This window comes from Anguilla anguilla, chromosome 6 (genome assembly GCF_013347855.1).
Source record: "Anguilla anguilla isolate fAngAng1 chromosome 6, fAngAng1.pri, whole genome shotgun sequence".
NCBI lineage: Eukaryota > Metazoa > Chordata > Actinopteri > Anguilliformes > Anguillidae > Anguilla > Anguilla anguilla.
This window is the reverse complement of record NC_049206.1, coordinates 7,316,767-7,335,098: the sequence shown is the minus strand read 5'-3', so window position 1 is coordinate 7,335,098 and position 18,332 is coordinate 7,316,767. Positions and strand designations below refer to the sequence as shown.

At 43.4% G+C, this 18,332-nt stretch overlaps 2 protein-coding genes across 6 annotated transcripts in view; one reads left to right on the top strand and one right to left on the bottom strand.

Moving 5' to 3' along the window:
- pappa2 (pappalysin 2) overlaps positions 1–6,484 on the top strand; it is an 80,103-nt gene extending 73,619 nt beyond the window's left edge. Inside the window, exons 22-23 of the mRNA XM_035421145.1 lie at positions 278–376; positions 6,210–6,484. Of these exons, the coding sequence (XP_035277036.1) occupies positions 278–376; positions 6,210–6,317 (207 nt within the window). The 3' untranslated portion in view covers positions 6,318–6,484. The remainder of the gene's footprint in view (positions 1–277; positions 377–6,209) is intronic.
- Positions 6,485–12,804: 6,320 nt separating this feature from the next.
- Positions 12,805–18,332, bottom strand: part of astn1 (astrotactin 1) — a 323,396-nt gene continuing 317,868 nt past the window's right edge. For all 5 annotated transcript variants that reach the window (XM_035422531.1, XM_035422532.1, XM_035422533.1 and 2 more), the window contains one exon: positions 12,805–14,907. In XM_035422531.1, the coding sequence (XP_035278422.1) occupies positions 14,670–14,907 (238 nt within the window). In that variant the 3' untranslated portion in view covers positions 12,805–14,669. The remainder of the gene's footprint in view (positions 14,908–18,332) is intronic.

The window sequence follows — 18,332 nt, the reverse complement described above, 5'->3', positions numbered from 1 at the left end:
ATTGTTAAACGCTCAAAGCCGTTAAAACTGCATGATGTGTCACTCGTAGAGCCCCAATCCTCTGGTGTGGGATTGCCTTGAGAAGGCTGTGCGAAACTCTGTTTGTTACCTGTGTGTTGAAGAAGAGGTAGTTCACAGGCCACCAGGACTGCTCAACAACCCTGGCATGTTTCACAGACCCAGGACGTTCCCCTTGCAATTTTGTCTTAATGTGTTGTTGTTTTTTTTAATTTTTTTTCTTCTTCTTCTTCTTCTTCTTCTTCTTCTTCTTCTTCAGCCCTTTGCAGGAGACGGCTGGTGTGACACCATCAACAACCGGGCATACTGCCAGTATGACGGAGGAGACTGCTGCTCCTCCACCCTCTCCACCAAGAAGGTGAGTATCCCGGCCCCCACCCCCCCTCCCCTGCACCTCCACACCTGCACCCCTCTCCCCTCTACCTCCCCTCCTGGGCCCCCCTGCACCTCCTCTCCTGGGTTGCCCTCCCCTCCCGGGCCCCTCTGCACCTCCTCTCCTGTTTCAAGGGAGTCATTTGTGATTCAGACTTGACTACCGCACCATTTCAGCACCTCTCTTGCCTCCCTGTCACACACGCACACGCACACGCACACGCACACACACACACGCGCACACGCACACAAGCACACACACAGACTGACACTCATACACGTCTATGTTCCTAAGAGGGGACTATTACTCCATTTTTCTACCAAGTGAGGACTACAGTTTCTAGAAATCTTTTTGAAACAAAACAGACATAAAATAGACTCACACACACATACTTCCAGGGGATTATATTCAGGCCCACTGTAGCTCCTCTATCAGTTTCTGATGAACCGTGTCGACTTGCACAGCTCAAATGGCCGAGGCTGCTTACGGCCTCCGATCGCCATACCCACAGAGGTGAGGGCGGGGGGGGGTGGGGGGGGAGGGGGGGGCTGGTTCCCTTCACCCTCACCCTCCCCTCCAGTCCCGAGACGGCGAGCCAGGGCGGAAAGTGGCAGTCGTAAATGAGCCTCCTGTTAAAAGCCCTTTTTATGGGGTGGGGGGTTGGGGGGGGGGGGCAGCCGGCCCAGGTGTCGGCAGAAGCCGTCAACACCAAAGCGGCGTTCAGAACCGACGGGGTCTGAGAAAGCGAAATAAACCGTGAGTAACTGCATCCTGCCGCCGCGGCGGGCCGGGGGGAACGGGGGCGCGCGTTTGGTCTCCGTGGGGCCGGCGGCGGGGCGGTGGCAAAGTGCCGGCCGCCCAGGAGCTGCTCAAGTCAGGGTCCCCGGCAGGTAGAGAGTCTGGGTCCGGGGCCAAGCTGGCAGGAGAGCCGGGCAGGGGCATGAGTGGGGGCTTTATTTACCGGAGCTTTCCGCGCCGGGGGGGGGGGGGGGGGGGGGAGACGGCCTCTCCCTCTCCCTCACTCCTGCTTTCTGTCTCTCACTCTTTCTATGTCTCTCTCCTTTCCCCCTCTCTGGCCTCGCGCACACACACACACGCGTACGCGTACACACACACACACACACACACACGCACACACAGGTGTCCCCGCTTGTGCTTTGAGCACCACAAAAGTGTGAGTGCAAATATTTGTGAGGTGCCTGGTCAACACAATGTCATGCCCAGTTTAGATTTGACCTTTTGTGGATGTCTCCCACCACATACACAGACTTAGTGTAAATCATGCCCAGTTTAGATTTGACCATGGGCTATATAAGGATGTTACCCAGTGAGCCTTGTTTTTCCCCCTTTAATGAGGAGCACTCCTTCCTCAGAACCCAAATGTATAGCGTGCTAGCAGTCTACAATCTCAGTTAGCGTAGTGACATTTAACTTGTTCTGGATTTTACATTTTATATATTTTATACATTTTTTTTTTTTTTGCTTTATACATCAAAATAACAGAATTTTTCATGGAAAGATACTTAAATGTTTAATTCACTCTCTATGCGGTCAAAGTGAAATGCAGTGCAAAGGCCTTTGCACACCAAGGCATTTTTTCTCTGTCCTTTTTTTGTACTTTATGGGAATAATTTGACCCCCCGTCTCTTCTGTGATTGCTTGCATACCAAGTGCAAACTTTCATGCTGGGTTCATTTAATTTTTTTTTTCACCCGCAAAAGCCTGTTGGTCAGTGAGTGGTACGAAGGAGGGGGGGATTTGTAAATGCTTTTAATCAAGTATGATTAAGAATGTCAGCCCAACCTTCACAGTCGCTACACACCTCTGGAAATTCATGTCTCATTGCCATTTACATATACCAGCAGGGCATTGTCATGTGGCCTTTACAACTGACCCCACGCGGCATAATACTGTAGATGTAAAATTGTTGCTTTGATACTTTGGTGGGATGTAGATAGTAATGCAGAAGCTGGGCTAACAAATAAATTGATGGCCTGAAATTGATACTTAATATACAATAATAATGAAACCTAATACTTTTACAGACAAAAGTGACAGAAGTACAACCATGACAAGCATCTGGTATGGTATGGTAGTGCTATTGCTATATGGTAGTGCTATTCTCTTCAATCAATGAGAATTCATTGTAAAAAAAAAAAAAAAAAGAAAGTTAAAAAAAGATAAGAAATATAACAAAGCAGCTGTTGTTTTAAGTCTTTTTTTTTTGCACAAAAGCCCAAAGAACGATATAACACTTCAAATCTACCAAAAAGGATATGCCTGCAAGGTGAAATATCCAGCTATCTATAGTGCTTGTCTGTGCCAGACACGTTTTCGAGTGAGGTCGCAGCAACTTTGCTGTGAAGTTTCAGGGAGAATTCGTAGATCTGTCATTACAGGAGATTCTGTGACCTTATTCCGTTAACACCTCCACATTTCCAAGCAAGAAAACCCACGTAGGCGACACCTCTCTATGGAAGCAGCAGTTTTAGCAGTCAAAGCTGTGACTCCAGTTTGCCCAACTTTTATATCAGCTCTACCTTTCTGCATCTTCCAGATGCATTTTGTCAACCGCTTTCTCAGCCCAGACGTGCATTGTTCGATGACGCGTTTCTTGTTTTTCGGTTTTATTCAGCAGCCGTCGTCTGCCGTCGCTGTAACTGTTCTTTCTTGGGAAACTGGCGTCTTTCTCTTGCCCGGCACTTCATCCCGGGATTCCCATTCATCACCTCCCCCCCCGTGCAGTTTTTAAAGTGTACCCAATGTGTTTTGCCATCACGGACCCTGTTGTTTTTCATGCGCTTGCTAACATATGTTAGCATTGTCCACATTGGTAAAGGTGGCTTGATGCGGTATGCTTCGCTACTGAACTAATAGCCTCTCACACTTCAGCTTGAATTGATAGTAACTGATAGTGAGAATGAATTGTAAAGGCATAAAAATGTACGTACTGTGCATTATAAATAAATAAAAAATAATGTAAGGTAAATAATGAAATTGTAAGTGGTGCAGGGTTTTAGTGTACATTTGCTCAGAAACACATTACTGGGTGTCAGTTAGCCAGTGAACCAGTGTAGCTTTCAGTACATTAAATGTTCTAGCGTGTAGCAGATGACCTCGGTCGTATTTTACACAATATTTATTTTTTGTAATAACGCGTCCCTGCTGTGCGGTGCGGTAATTTTAGGCTAACGGTTTGCGCCGCGCACTTCACTGCAGCGTTTCACTGCTGGTTACGGCTTGATTACTTCTTCATGACAGATTGAGATCACTGTGAGGTCCAAGTGATTGAAATTACAGGGGTTTCCAAGGCTGGCCTGGGGGGGGGGGGGGGGGGGGGAAGGATGCGGACGGGGGGGATGCGGTTTCCCCGTTTCAAAAAAACATTTAAGTTTTGGCTCCGACTTGAAACGCCGGAGAAGAATTTGGCCCTCCCGTGTGGAGGCGATGGGAGAGTAAGTGTGTGCGGCGGCGACCGGAGCGTGTTTGGCTCGCGGCTACCGCCCGGCCTCGATCAACAAACCCCCGGCCTGGCAGCCGAGGAGAGCCTCTCGCCCCCAAACGAGCGCCTTCTCTAACGAGGAACGAGGTCCTTGGGTGACCGTTTCCGTCTAGACGCCTTCTGGGGGGGGGGGGGGGTCGCAATTAAATCATTAACCCCCCCCCCCCCCCCCCCCCCCACGCGCATCGCGCGAAATCACCGTTAGCCTTTTCGACCGGCCCTTTCTCTGTGTTTACGCTCCTCGCGGCGGGCCGTTTCGACGGGGCGTCTGAGTTTACTTTGCAGCGTGAGGCGATGGCAGGCTTCCTAGACTGGAGCTGGCAAGCCCGCTTGTTGATTCGTAACATGTGTTGATTCACTCACCTCTCTTGTCTATCCTCTCTGTTTGGTGCTAAAGACTTTGCGCAGTATTCTCTCCACGACTGTGCTTTTTCCCCCCCTCCATCTCCTGGGAACCTCCCCTCATCTGCCCCTCCCTCTTATTTTGATTCTCAAGGAAAAGTATGTAGGACAGCTTAAAAAAAAAAAAAAAATTTACATTTTTTCTTTTACCCTTCCAGTTTAATCATGATATTTTCTTATTTTATAATCAAAAATCAAACCGCAGTTTTTATTTAAACATTTTAAATAAATTTTAAAAAAAACAACAAAAAATATGAATGAAAGTAATGGCCTGGATCAATTTAATGAGAAGTGTTTTTGCTTTTGAAAACAACCACTAAAGGAGACTTAAATAACTAATACAGAGCACCATTTTGGAAAACAGTAATTTTACCTCTTTTTAACCATTCAGTGTGAATCATGTCTAAACTGACTCTTCTCCAATTTTCTCTCATATCATTAAACCAAAATCACTAAGAGTAATATGCCGATTAAGACACAAGTATTGAGTTCTTCATTTTATTTCCTATTGAAATTATTTTCTGAATTGTCATCCCAGTTTAAATTGCATACTCACAGCTGGAGTTCCGTCAGTAAAGACAGGCTTTGTGATGTCATCAGCAGGTGGCTGGCTGCTTCTGTTGGGCCAGCTCTGATGATGTCATGAGCCCGTAGGAGCGTTTCACGGCTGACACCCCATACACAGGCAGGCCAGCAGCTGGCCGATCAAACGGACCATGTGCTGGCAGCACCGCCAACCGATACTCTCCCTCCTTGGGCGACACACTGGCCAATTATGCCTGACCCCCCCCGTCCGTCCGTCCGTCCTGCACCCCAGGTCCCATGGGACTCCCTACCTCAGACTGCACGGGTTCAGTCTGAGCCCACTGGGTGCAGTACTCCCACTCTCAGTACCACTCCTTTTATTACATTTTATTTGGCGGACGCTTTTATCCAAAGCGACGTACAATAAGTACATACCGAAGGCCATTGGAACAACTAACAAAACACAGGTCCGATATGGTACAATGCTCATTATGTAACAGTTACTCATAGCCATGAACACATTAAGTCCAGCTCACACAGTAAACATTACTCTGACCTAACCTATGCTAACCTGTGCTACCTTTCTCATAGGTGCCATTCTTTTGCTCCTGAGCACCACTCTTTTGCTCATGACTAGTTGTGAAAATGCCGCTGTGTGAATTTGTCGGGTCGCAAACACGTGCTTAAAACTTTTCCTGCGGAAAGCCGCAGAAGTGGCTGGAAAGTCGTTAGCGGAGGGGAGGTAAGAGAAAAACAAACATCGTAAAGACAGGTGTAACGGCGCAGCTGTTCGTCCCGAAACGAATCACAACCACGCTGTGATGTTGTCAAAAAAAAAACAAAGAACAAAACAAATTCAGTTATGTTTTGTTCACGCTAGATCCGTGGCACAAAAAGCTTGTTTTCCAGACGCAACGTGTGGGAATTCAACATGCTCTATTTTAATTCCGAATGTTTAATTTGCACTTGGGTACGGGGGCTGCTTCAGGAACCAGTCGCTCAGAATGAAATCATCCTTTGACTCATCGCTTAACAGCTCCCATTGGGCTGTAAAGAGAAGCTCCTGAAGTCAAATGAAAAAAAAATACCACATCAAAATAGAGTGAATAAAAATACTGTCTGGCGTGTCCTTTACTCTTTGTGCTGCTCTGTGTAGAGATACTGAATTTATCTTTTTTTCACAGAGAGGGCTCAACCTGACAGACTGAGCTTATGCATTTTTGTACATGACTATTTCCTATTTCCGTCTGTAGCCTGCGCTATAGAGCCATTAAAATAATATTTTGATTCGCAATATAAATCATTCCAAAAACGGGAAGGGCAGGGGGCGGAACTTCTCGGACTGGATGCGCTACTGGTGCCAATGCTTCTCCGCTTGTTGATTGGCAGGTGATTCAGTTTGGGGCCGACTGCCACCAGGACGAGTGCACCTGTCGAGACCCAGACGCTGAGGAGAACCAGCAGAAAGCCAAGTTCCTGGCCCCAGAGAAGTTCTGATGGACCAGGGGTTACCGAATGGGCCTGGAAGGAGAGACGGATGCTGGGAGCTGCTGGTTTTTCCCACAAGACAACATCCAGTCAACTTCACCTCCAAACTTGAAATCACGTTTCATTTCGTTGTCCTTAACAGGGGAATTAAAGATAATCACTAGACAAAAAAAAAACAGTATTTCAATTAGCAAGAGCTTCAGTATTAAAAACTATACCAATTTATAAAATATAGACTAATATATTTTGACAATCTCTAACAACATGTAGATGTAGAATTGAAGGAATCTTTTAACATCATATCACTTAACCATTTATGTATATTGTAGAAACCAAAGTCCAAATACTGTTTGTTGAAGAAGTCCGTGTCAGATGTAGCTGTTTTTTTAAGAAATGTTTTATACAAATATTGTACCTATAGTATGAGCTTGTTTGTGCCATAATAGGCTTTACACACAAATGAATAAATTATACATTTAGCACAAACCGGTTTGAGTGCTTTTTTTTACTGAGAAGGAATTTGCATGACATGTTTTGCAGATGTTGCAAAGGGGAAAGGACACGTGCCATGTTTTTATCATGATAGTTTTGTATAATCCAAACACTGGCTCCCAGCATCCAGCCGTAACCCCACCCCCAACAGTCACAGATCCTCTGAAATGGAGTTTATGTTACATATTTAATATTAAACATTTTGGAACTTTAAATCACGTGGCCTCATAATGAAGCCCTCCTATGTCCATTACTCTGCATGAGTTTAATTGTCCATTTTTTTTAACATGCATACCCAAAGCCAGGACATTCAAAACAATCCCTTTTCAACGTGAAGAACGATGGCTCATTGTATCAAATTCTTTAATAGTTTACAAAGTATACGACAAAATGCTATTCTAACTATATCTTCACTTTTTCCTCCTTCATATGATTTGTACAAAACACCCTAAAAAAAGCTGGATATTCTTTCACTTCAAAATGTTCTATAAACCAGAGAAAACAGCTCAATTTGATGATGGTTTATATGGGCCCCCAGATGTCCTATATAAAGATTACTAACACACATTGGATGCTGTAACATTTGACTCCTGGATTCCAGTCATTCACAAGCGCTAATAAATTGTTCCCGGTACAATATATGGAGTTGTCGGGAGACTTTGTCTGCAAAATATTCAAATGTGGACAGGGAGTCAGACGGGAGTAATTGCTGCCTGTAATTTTTTATTATGTTTCAGGACATTAAATCAGTTACAAATGTCCACAGGGCACAGAGAATAACCGTCTCGCAAGGTTACAAATGAATATACAGATGTTGAGGGCTGTTAGACCTCTGTTTCTGAAAATTAGTAGTTTTCGCTTTCCAGTGACACCACTTTAAACCTTGCCTAGACCACTTTTATCTTTTTCACTCTGTTTGTACTGAATACTGCCTTGTTTTCTCTCCAGATTGATTTTGCTTATCTGCAGTTTTTTAGAGGTGACAGTGTTGTAAATTGTGCTGTATCTATGGTTTGTGTCACCTTCGGAAAAGTAAACAAAACGTAAAATATCAAAGATCAAACAGAAACCTCAACCCTGCTTCCCTATCTCCCCAGCAATGAAAGGTTTACTTGTGGAACTTTTTTTTTCTTCAGAGTTTTTGGCAATCTCAAGTTGTCATCATTTAGGGATCGGGCAGTGTGGCTGAACAAATAAATATTTTAAAATTAAGGCTGCTAAAGTACACATTATGAGTAAGTCTGATCTCATAGTAAATACACTAGAGCAAACACACTATATTACGCTGTAAAAACAAATAGTAAATTTTACAGAAAAATACAACAAACTTGGCTGCATTAAATATTAAACCTTGGTGCTAGCCTACCAGGCTACCAAGCAGACCACCCCTTCATACCCCCCCCCCCCCCCCCCAAAAAAAGATCATCCGACCCTTCGCACCTGGCTCCTCCCTCTCGCTATACTTGCACTACCTGGTCACGTCTACCGTCTGCTCTGGTCCTTCGGTGGGGGAAATAAGCTTCCCGTCACTGTTACAACAGCAGAGATGTCGGCCATCTTCCAGCACAGACTGAAGCCCCACCTTGTGAGACCGCTCCTTATCTCCTCCACCCCAACCCTGTCTGCCACTTTTATTTGAGCACTTCTGAGCCCTAACACCTGGTACGGTCCAACTTCACTTACTGATTTCACGGCCTGTGGCTTCTGTGTTCTCAGGCTTAATAGGGTAGTTAACAAGTTGTCGATCGAGTCTGCACTTCTTGCACTTGCTGTCTCTCTTGGGCCTGCACTTCCCTCCTCTGGTGAATTTCTGCAGTTCAATCTCTGACCAGTACTTTTGCATGCATTCAAAGTAGCTCTGGATAATCAAAATTGCAAAAAACAAAACAAAAAAGTCATAGCTCAGTACTTCCCAGCACTTTGTGCGTTATGTTCTTCCTCCATCACCACACATTACAAGTACAAATTACTCCGCACCCTTCAATACAGAAAAAAACATGCCAGAATTTCAAATTGCAGCATATTGCAGAAAATTGTTTTGTGCACATGTGGAAATCCAAAACTGAAGAATCGATTACGTTTATTTATTTCAGTATCTCTCAAAATTCCACTCATAATTTCCCATAATTCCACTAAGGTTCCAAGGAATATCCTGTTGTAAATGAATCCTCTGAGCTTTGGGGTTGGATGACCTCAGTGCGAAGGAGAAACCACACTCGTCTCACTGTGGCACATATAGGCCAAGACCTGTGCGAATCAAATTTTAGGCCCCCAAAATTCCGGGTGTAACTGATTCACATCACAAAGTGAAGTACCTTTACAGATGGTGGACCTAAACCAGTCCCTTTCTGTTTTATGTACTATATGTAGTGACCTGCCAGTATTTTTTTTTTTTAAATGGAAATATGTTGTTGACCAAAGAAAGAGGAACATGGACAAAGAAGGACATTCAGGTACAGCTTTGCATATCACATTATGTCCTTAACTTTGTGTAACACTCGAAAGCACAAGGCCTGGATTTCGTCAACATTTGTCCACAACTTCAACATGAATGCAGGTGCTGTTTTTTTTTTGTATTTTTTCATTCTTTCTGAAGTGAACAAAATGAACTCGAAGAACTATGTTTTGTGGAAAAAAAGACGTAACTAGCACTGTCTCTGCGAGTCAAAATTAAGGATGTGCTGATTCAGTGCAGGCTAATGCCACGTCGTTTAAAAAAAAAATAAAAAATCCTATTTCCATTCACTATATCGACAGGCACTCAACTGGACAGAAGTGTCACTCCTGCCTGACGTAATTGGGAATTGTTCCCTCCAGAGGCGACAGCCAGTTACTGGACTTCCTCACAGGGTTACTACTCACAGATAGCACTGAGGATTCCGTCACCATCCGCCATTTTGGATCATTTGGAATACTGCTGTAAATGGTACTATGATAGCATACAAGCTACTCATTCCTTCTTTGAAAATTGCAATGTACCAGATACTACCTCTCCTAACAACAAAGGATCATAAATCAGGATGAAAATTAGGTATATCGCAATGTGTGTATTCCAAACCCTCCGTGATTAATGCGACACTTCCTATCCCCTGGATATGCTTACTTTAGGTTTTTCACCACAATAACCTTCGCAGACAACATAGCTGGTCAGGACACTTAAATAGGCCTACGTAAATCAAAACATACCAAACCCCTCCTGTCATTAAACAGGCACATAATCTCAAACAGGAACAGTAACCCTATGGGAATATAAGATTGCGCTACGGTGCTTGTACAGGAGTTGAAATGAGTTGACAGCTCTTCGCTCAGACTTACACAGTGCACTTTCTTTATAACAGGAAGCGCTCACAGGCAGACAGACATTCGTAATTTTAGGACAGTGTCATTGATCTGGGTTGGCTGTCAAGACTTGGCTTGATTTTATTTATTAATTTTTTTTTTTGCCATTTTGTCAGGGATAGCTGGGTCCGTGTCAGTTGGAAGATCTCAAACTCGAAACCACACTGGCTTTTCTCACACAGGCGCAGGCAGAGGGTCTGATTAGAGATGTGGCCTGTCAACACTCAAGCAGTCAATCCTTCTTTAGTGTCATACAGAACTTCAGCTGATATATATATATATATATATATCATATTTCAGAGCGCAAATTAGTGATTTCAAGTCATTTTTTTGGGTTTGAATAAAATAATTTCAGATTTTGTCATATTATAATATGTACTCTCAACATAACTCAGACATGAAAACTCAGCTTTGTGAAGACTTTTATTTATTAGAATCAAATTAACACAGGGGAACACGTTAAGAAAAGCATTTAAACATTGATTTAGAAAAAAATGGCGAGTGTATGTGTATACAATAATAAACTGTGGATGGAACTTAAATTGCGATCAACCATGACTAGCTGCTATCTACATGTAAAAAAATTTTAGTTTCTTAAAGCGCAAAAAGCACACAACCAATCATGTTGCGCATGTGATCCCACTCAAAAATTGAAACGGGTAACGGTCAGGATTTGAAGACCGAAACCCAAAACCAGAACCGAGGGGTTGACCGAAACGGACCGAGTTTCGTGACATAAAAATGGAACGCAGGAAAAAATCCGACATGGACGGAGTACAGGGCGCGGGCCCTACCAAGCTCCCCAGGCCCTTTAGGACAGGGGTGTCCGATCTTATCCGAAAAGGGCCGGTGTGGGTGCAGGCTTTTGTTCATGCTGAGCACTATGACCCCTGATTGTACTTATCAAGGTCTTGACTGAAGACCATGATTGGTTCATTATTAGATTAGTTAATTAGTTGAATCAGGTGTCATAGTGCTGGGCTGAAACTAACACCTGCACCCACACCGGCCCTTTTTCGGATAAGATTGGACACCTCTGCTTTCGGAATGAGTCACATTCCTGATCTGGGGTGTAATGCCCGCAAAAGCCTCCCCCCCTGGCTGCCTCGCTTTTCTGGGGCGTACCCTCTCACGGGTCCTCTGGGGGAACGCCTCTCCATCAGCGAGGTACCGCTTTTAGCTGCAGGCTAATTATTCACCCCCCCCCCCCCCCCCCCCGTCCCATCACCCAGGGCCCATGGTGACTCAGACACACATCCAGCGTTAGGAGCTTCCTACTCAGACTAAACCCCCCCCCCCCCCCCCCCCCCCCCCCGCAGAGGCCTAAGGTAGTGAAGGGCTCGTGACGACTGTGATAAGGAACCCGTGACTTTTTGCTCTCGCTTAAAAAAAAAAAAAGAAAAAGGTTCCTTTCTCACAGTGATCAGCTTCGCAATGTATTTTTGCTGTTGTGATATGGTGTCATACTCTATGTCTCTAAATCATACTATTTACTGAATACTAATTAGATCTATTGTATACAAACCACAAATACAGACTACTGTGTTTAAATGAGAAATAAACGTAATTCCTTGTGGGACTAGATTGTTCTCAGTTCACGCGAGTGATTTTAACTATACACTGTGTCAAATCAACTCTGATTTGACATTATACTGTATTTATGACATTGTATGTATGAAATTTCTAATTCAATTGAATTTCAGATTACATTCGTCATTGTTAGAAGACAGAAAACAAATGTCCACAATCAGTTTCAGGGAAATATGGACTTAAATATATTGTACCTAGATTTGAAATCCAAGTTGCCAGTTAGGTTCAGTTCCTACCAAAGATTTGTGGTGCTAAGATATCTCGTAAAATAAAATAATTCAACACCATGATCCCATAACAGTTACAAAGCAATACTGAAGTACCATAACCACAAAACCTAAAATTTGGTCCTGGGAAGACCTCTGTGTGTGCACATGCATGTGGCTTGATTAATTGAAATTTATCTGGAATGAATATTAGCACCAAAAAAAAAGGGTTTAGGCAGCCTTGCACAAAAGCCCATTTCAAACAGTAAATGAAGCCATTAGATAGATAAAGCATAGTTAGTGATGAATGTTAGGCTAATGAATGAATCTTTATATCTGAATGAGAGAGCACTGATTTCAGGGAAATGTACTGGGGTTGCTAGTCAACAAGGTGATCATTTTACTGTCCTTATTCTGTGAAAAAAAAACAAGGAGTCGATGTTCCAGTTCACCTGCTAAAATGCCTCACACTGGCTCTGGATAAAATCCAATGGTTTATTATGGGCCATAATGGATATAAGGCCATTCAAATCGAATTGGGAAACAATTAATCACGAGGTTCGTATGCAGCAGCAGCGATTCTTTCTAACAAATGTCAGAATTTGTATCCTAATAAAAAGAAACTCAATCTGACCGCGAAGTATCCAAGGTGAACTCGAGCAAGAGCCAGACGGCTGTCGTTTCCCCCTGAAAAAGCACCGCCGACTTCCTCCCCGACACTCTCTCCATTTCCACTGACGCCCTCCCTCCTCAGGTACGCCGTTGGGCTGAAAACAGATCGGACTTCACGGCGCGTTCTTTTTCGCGGCGCAGATTACGAGGAGCGGCCTGGCTCGCGCTGACCTCGCGAACCTTCGGGTTTGTTTTTGTTTTTTTTTTCTCGGGTTTTTTTTGCGGAAACGATTACGGTTATATCATCCGAGCCTGGGTCGGCCTGCAGGACCTCGGGGCTGCCAAAACCTACTGCTGAAGCGTACTAGCGGCTCTCAAGCCTGCAAAAAAAAAAGAGAATGTGTCATAAATCAGCGCGGACTGATGAGATGACTTCAAGGGATCGATGATTTCAGCATCAAAACGTCAAAAAAAAAATTCACTGATATTTGATAACATAAATCATTTTGTACACATAAATACAGTTTAAAACTGCAAGTTTCTGCACGCAGTTAGCTTGCCTATAAGTCCTCTGCTCACCGGGCTCACTGACCACTAGAAGAAGAGAAGAAGGTGTACGCTGTAATAGAAAACTGCAGAAGAGTTCTTTAACATATCATAACGAGTAGAACAGGCCATTCAGCCCAACAATGCCCGCCAGTTTCCCAACTAAATTGTACCTACTGCTCTGATTACCTGCAGGCTCGATAGTATACTTCACTAAAGGTGAAGCATGCCACACCTCTTCTGGCTGGGCTTGTTGATTCATATAAGATCTTCAGTCATATTTTCAGGCTGTGCACTGTTTGAGATAATAGACTAAATGACCACAATGCTATTGTGAATAAACTCACACTACTGCACGGAGGTAGAGGACAGGAGTGGTTCGCTTTATCCTTAAAAAATGTTTTTTTTCTCATGTATACACACCTCTGATCTTAAAGATTTATAGGCACACAAAGACTGTCATTTATTGAAGGCCTACACACCGAAATTAAGATGAGCGGTTAAGATTAAGTTGACCTCACTTCATGTTTTACATTTTTTTTTAAGAACTATGTGAAATGAGGTGGCAAAAATGGCTTTAATTGATAATTTGTTCTCATTATCCCAACATAAAACTGTGTTTATAAACATGCGCGTTAAATTCACAGATTTCCATGGGTTTTTACCCTTAATGCACCCAAGATAAGCCTCAGAGTATTCCTGCAGCTATAACATTCATAGCACCTACATATTTAGCACAATAAAGATGCCAAAGGTATACCTATATCACGTTCTGCCAGGGTAAACGTGTGAAAACTGTTTTTCAGAGTAAAGAGCTTGGTTTCTCCAGTTACAATAATATGTCTCTTCCCACGTCCGAGCTCTCTGAATAAACATCATTTCTCTAGGTCACATCCGTGTGAACTCTGTATGTTGAAGCTGCACGAGAGTGAGAGTTTTAGATGGTTCTGGCATATATATAATAGTGTAAAATATATTCAGACTAAAAACACAGATCAAGACATCACGTAATGGTTCCATCTTCCCAAACTACTTAATACTGTTTACATAGGGGAAAAAAAGAGAAATTAGTGAGACCTGAACAACAGTTAGCTCTAAGGTTTTAAGTACTACATTCCACATTTTAGTAAACTTTCTGTTTTGTATAATACATCTTTGGGAGACTTTCAGTTTAACCGTTCAGTCACCAAGTCCCCACGTTAGTATACGCTAAAGACAAGCATTAAGAACACATAAAGAAGTTGTTCAGTTAGACATTTCTTATTTACACACTGTAAGCACTTCCTATTTTTCAAAAGAAAAGTACCAAAAAATTAACTGGTATCTGTTGTGCAAGCTATCTGGGAAAATATACACTAAATTAAGTAATACAAGCATTTAAGCTTGAGATCCTTTTTTTTTTTTTGTTTTGTTTGGAGTGTTTTTGGGGATAGCTTTTTACCACACGTTAGTTGAGGGAACATTTATTTTCCTGGCAGCCATTTTGTATGTTTTGAAGGTGACCCCGTGGGGGGGGGGACGGTGGAGCGGCCCTGTTTGTTCTAACCGCCGGTGGAGCCGGACCGCGGCGTGCCCCTCACAGGTCCTTGGGCTCGCCGTAGTCGTTGTAGAGAACGGGGAGGAGCTGCTCGTCGCAGGCCTTGCGCACGTCCTGGCCCAGGTCCACCCAGTTGAGGCCGAAGGCCTTGGTGTCGGTGTAGCGGCAGGCCAGGTACTTGAGGGAGGCGCGGCGCAGGCCGATCTTGGGCTCCTGGAGGAGGCCCCTGCACCAGCCGCTCAGGTCGTCCAGCTGCGAGAGGATCAGGCCGGCCTTCCTGAAAACGGGAACCGCATTTGTCAGTTATGCGCCCTGCCCCCACCCGAACACTCACGCCCGCAAAAACCTCCACCTGGACTCAATCAGCATTTGATCATGACTTTTGCCAAGTCAAATGCAGAATTTTTTTTTTTTTTTTTTTGTGAACACCATCTTGAGAAGAAGTTTTGATGCTTGCTCAACTTCGCAAGAAGAAAACACCTGCATTAGTTTGAAAGTCATATTAAAATTTTGACCAAACCAGGCCCATGTATCTCTGGAAATAGAGAATTCTCAAATACAGAAAAAAGGTTTCTTTTTCCATTTATCAACGCAGAACCATGGTTTAGTCACATGGGTTTTGAACCAACCTTAGCTATGGTATTTTTTATTTTTAAAAAATACTATAATGGTAGTTTAGTGATAACCGAGCTTGCCAAAGTGTGCTTGTGTGGGAGAAAATAGCTCTTGGTTCTACTTGCCAGTCAACGCAAAGGACAAATGTTGAAGACAAGTGTTTGAATGCTTTAGCAGAAAAGAGTCAGAAGATAAGTTGTCCATTTGGGATTGCATCAGTTAGGCCTCGCTGCGGGAAGAAAGTCTCAACGTTCAGAAAATGTGTTCAGTACTCCGCACTTCAGTGGCGGGCTAATAGCTCAAAGGTTTGCAGAGCTTGCTTCAAAGTACAGAGGAGGAACTGTACGGAAAAACCCAATGAATAACAGTTGACTAACAGACTGGAAACAGCTGAAATACGGGCCCTTGTTGCGCTCACCTTAAACGGTGCAAATCGAACACCAGAGCAGGCAGATCGCTCGTAAAATGCGGCTCGCGGTTCCGCCATTGATTTTAGCGCTTACATCAGCGCGACAGACCCTAACCTGCAGACCCCTCTCTCCGAGGAGGAAACGAGACAGGAGCGGGACGAAGAATTCGATTAAAAAAATGACTCGCGTAAAGAGAACCTTTTTATTTATTAATTTATTTTTTTCATGAGTTCCAGAAGCTTCCGAGGGACCGTGAAACCGCCAGAGCGCCATCTCGGTGCCCGAAGCTGAGCGGCTCTCACCGGGACCGGTCTCACCCAAATGCGGTTTCGCTCGCACAGCAAACAACCTCCCCATTCCTGAACCATAGCTTCACCTCGCCGAACAGCCAAACCAGAAGCTCCGCACGTCGGCCATGTAAATACCGAAAGCAGAGTCCTTTTTTTTTTTTTTTTTGCGGGCCCCCACAGTAAAGTATTCGAATATCACCGTTACTCACATCATAGTTATGAAATGAAAAACACCTCCGCTTGCCAAGAGCGTTACCCCCGCTCTGTAAAACAGAGCCATCCAAAACTAAAAACCAAAATATTTCATCTGAGAAGCGAGGTTTATTGCCGTTGTCGTCCGAGCTAAAATAGGCTTCGCGAACCTCAAAGGCGGGAGACTTCGTGTCGGTTCCAAAAAGACTGTGGCACATCCTCACGCACCTCCAGGTCCACAATTCATGTGAATATTGACTCCATTTCACATGCTTCATGGAAGCCACATACCAAAGCACCAAAGTCACCCAGTGCCTTCACACACATTCGTGCACGCGTGTGTCAAAATTGCAATAACGTTAAAAACACTTCTCTGCACTGTTTTAATTAAAAACAAACAATAAAAACTCCATTCACTAATATATCTCTAACAAGACGTAGATGGAGAAATGAAGGAATATTTTAACATCACATCACGTAACCATTTTATGTAAATTTATAACTTGCTAGCCTACCAAGCTACCAAGCGCGACCGCCCCCCTTCATACTCCCAAAAGAAAACCAGACTCTAGACACCAGGTAGACACCTCCAGAGCCTACGCACATGGCAGACACCTCCATTCTGCTACCTTGGCAACCCTGGCTCACCTCCAAGCGACTTTGGTCAAATGTAGATAACAGGTGCCATTCTTGATTTCGTTTTTTTTACATTTCACTCCATCATGTTATGTGTCAAATGTGATTTACCTCAGAACTCCAAAGGAAACATTCTTCTTCTTGTTTGTAGATTACTGGTAACTGTGTTAGAGAGTGGACTTAAACTAAAGTGCATTGGCATTCTGTAAGTCACCTGAATAACATGGAGCTGAACTCCTGAACACTGGCTTTGAAAACTATTCACAAAAAAAGCTTAATTGAATTTTAATGATGAGAAATCAGAAATGCCCCAAGGTCTATGAGTTTCCCTTGGTTTCTGGCGTGACTTTTGTTTTTTATTTTTCTTTTTTGTAACAGTCTGCTCCCTTCCGTCACTCTTTCAAAATAAAATCACCGTGTCTGTAGAAGAGAATCTGTCATTTATATCTTTCTGAAATTATTTATGTTTCTGATAGCCTGCCACGTTTCAGTGGTTTGAAGAATCTGGATGTTTATTTGCCTAAAACAAAAACTTTGCGGTTTGTTATGCTTAATTTTTTTTTTTTTTCAGGAAAGCACATTTTAAGCTCCAAATAGCAACGGTTGTCACCATAAATCCCAGCATGTATGGAAGTGGAAAGTGGCCTCTTGTTTCCAAAGGTACGTTCTTAACTTTTTCCCAGAATCCTCCTGGGCGCCTCCTGAAAGCTGTTTGAAGCTTCCCCAGTGTTCTTTCCTCACTACATTAAGAAGTGACGAGAACGTTTACTGCCCTCCCCGTGCACCTGGTGCCACATGGTTCACGAAGGGCGACTCACCCCACACCTACTAATGTTGAAACAGAACACCCAAATAAACCCTCAAACGGTTTTTTTTCATTATGGCTCCAGTTGAATGCCCATACTGCGCACCTCACACGCTACCAGTAACACTGAGCACCAGTGTCAGATGAAGGGGTCCACCAGTGAGAGTTCTCACGGCTAAAATGTGTTTTCTGTACCACTAACACACCTTAGTGGTAGCCATAAAAGCTGGTGTCAAGACAAATTACCATATAATGAATTCTTTTAAAAATTAAATAAAAAATTAAAAAAAACATTTTGTTGCCCTCAATTTACCCTTTTTAATTTTTTTTTTGTACCAAAGTGATGGTTTTCCTTAAATTTGCACTGACATACCGAACGTGTTATCTAGCCATTACATCTTAACCCACGCATAATTAGACCTTTCAGATATGGCTCAGATTTCATACGCTTTTTAAACTCAAATGAGCATGTAACACGCAGAAGCCAGCGGGAGAAGGCAAAATTAAAAATACTTTAATTGATGCTGATTTTGCACCCATGACCACCCTATTTAATGATTAAAAATATCATCTAATAGGAAATTAGAAACGGAGACAGAATATGCAATTGGCTGGTAAACAGGCTGAGATGGAGAGAATATTATTTCATAAAGACGTCGATAGTCTGGAATGAGGGAAAGGTGTTTCATTGTTAATTGTGTTGCATTTCAGGACACCGATAGTAAAAAGTAGATGATAGATAGCCTGCCTGTTG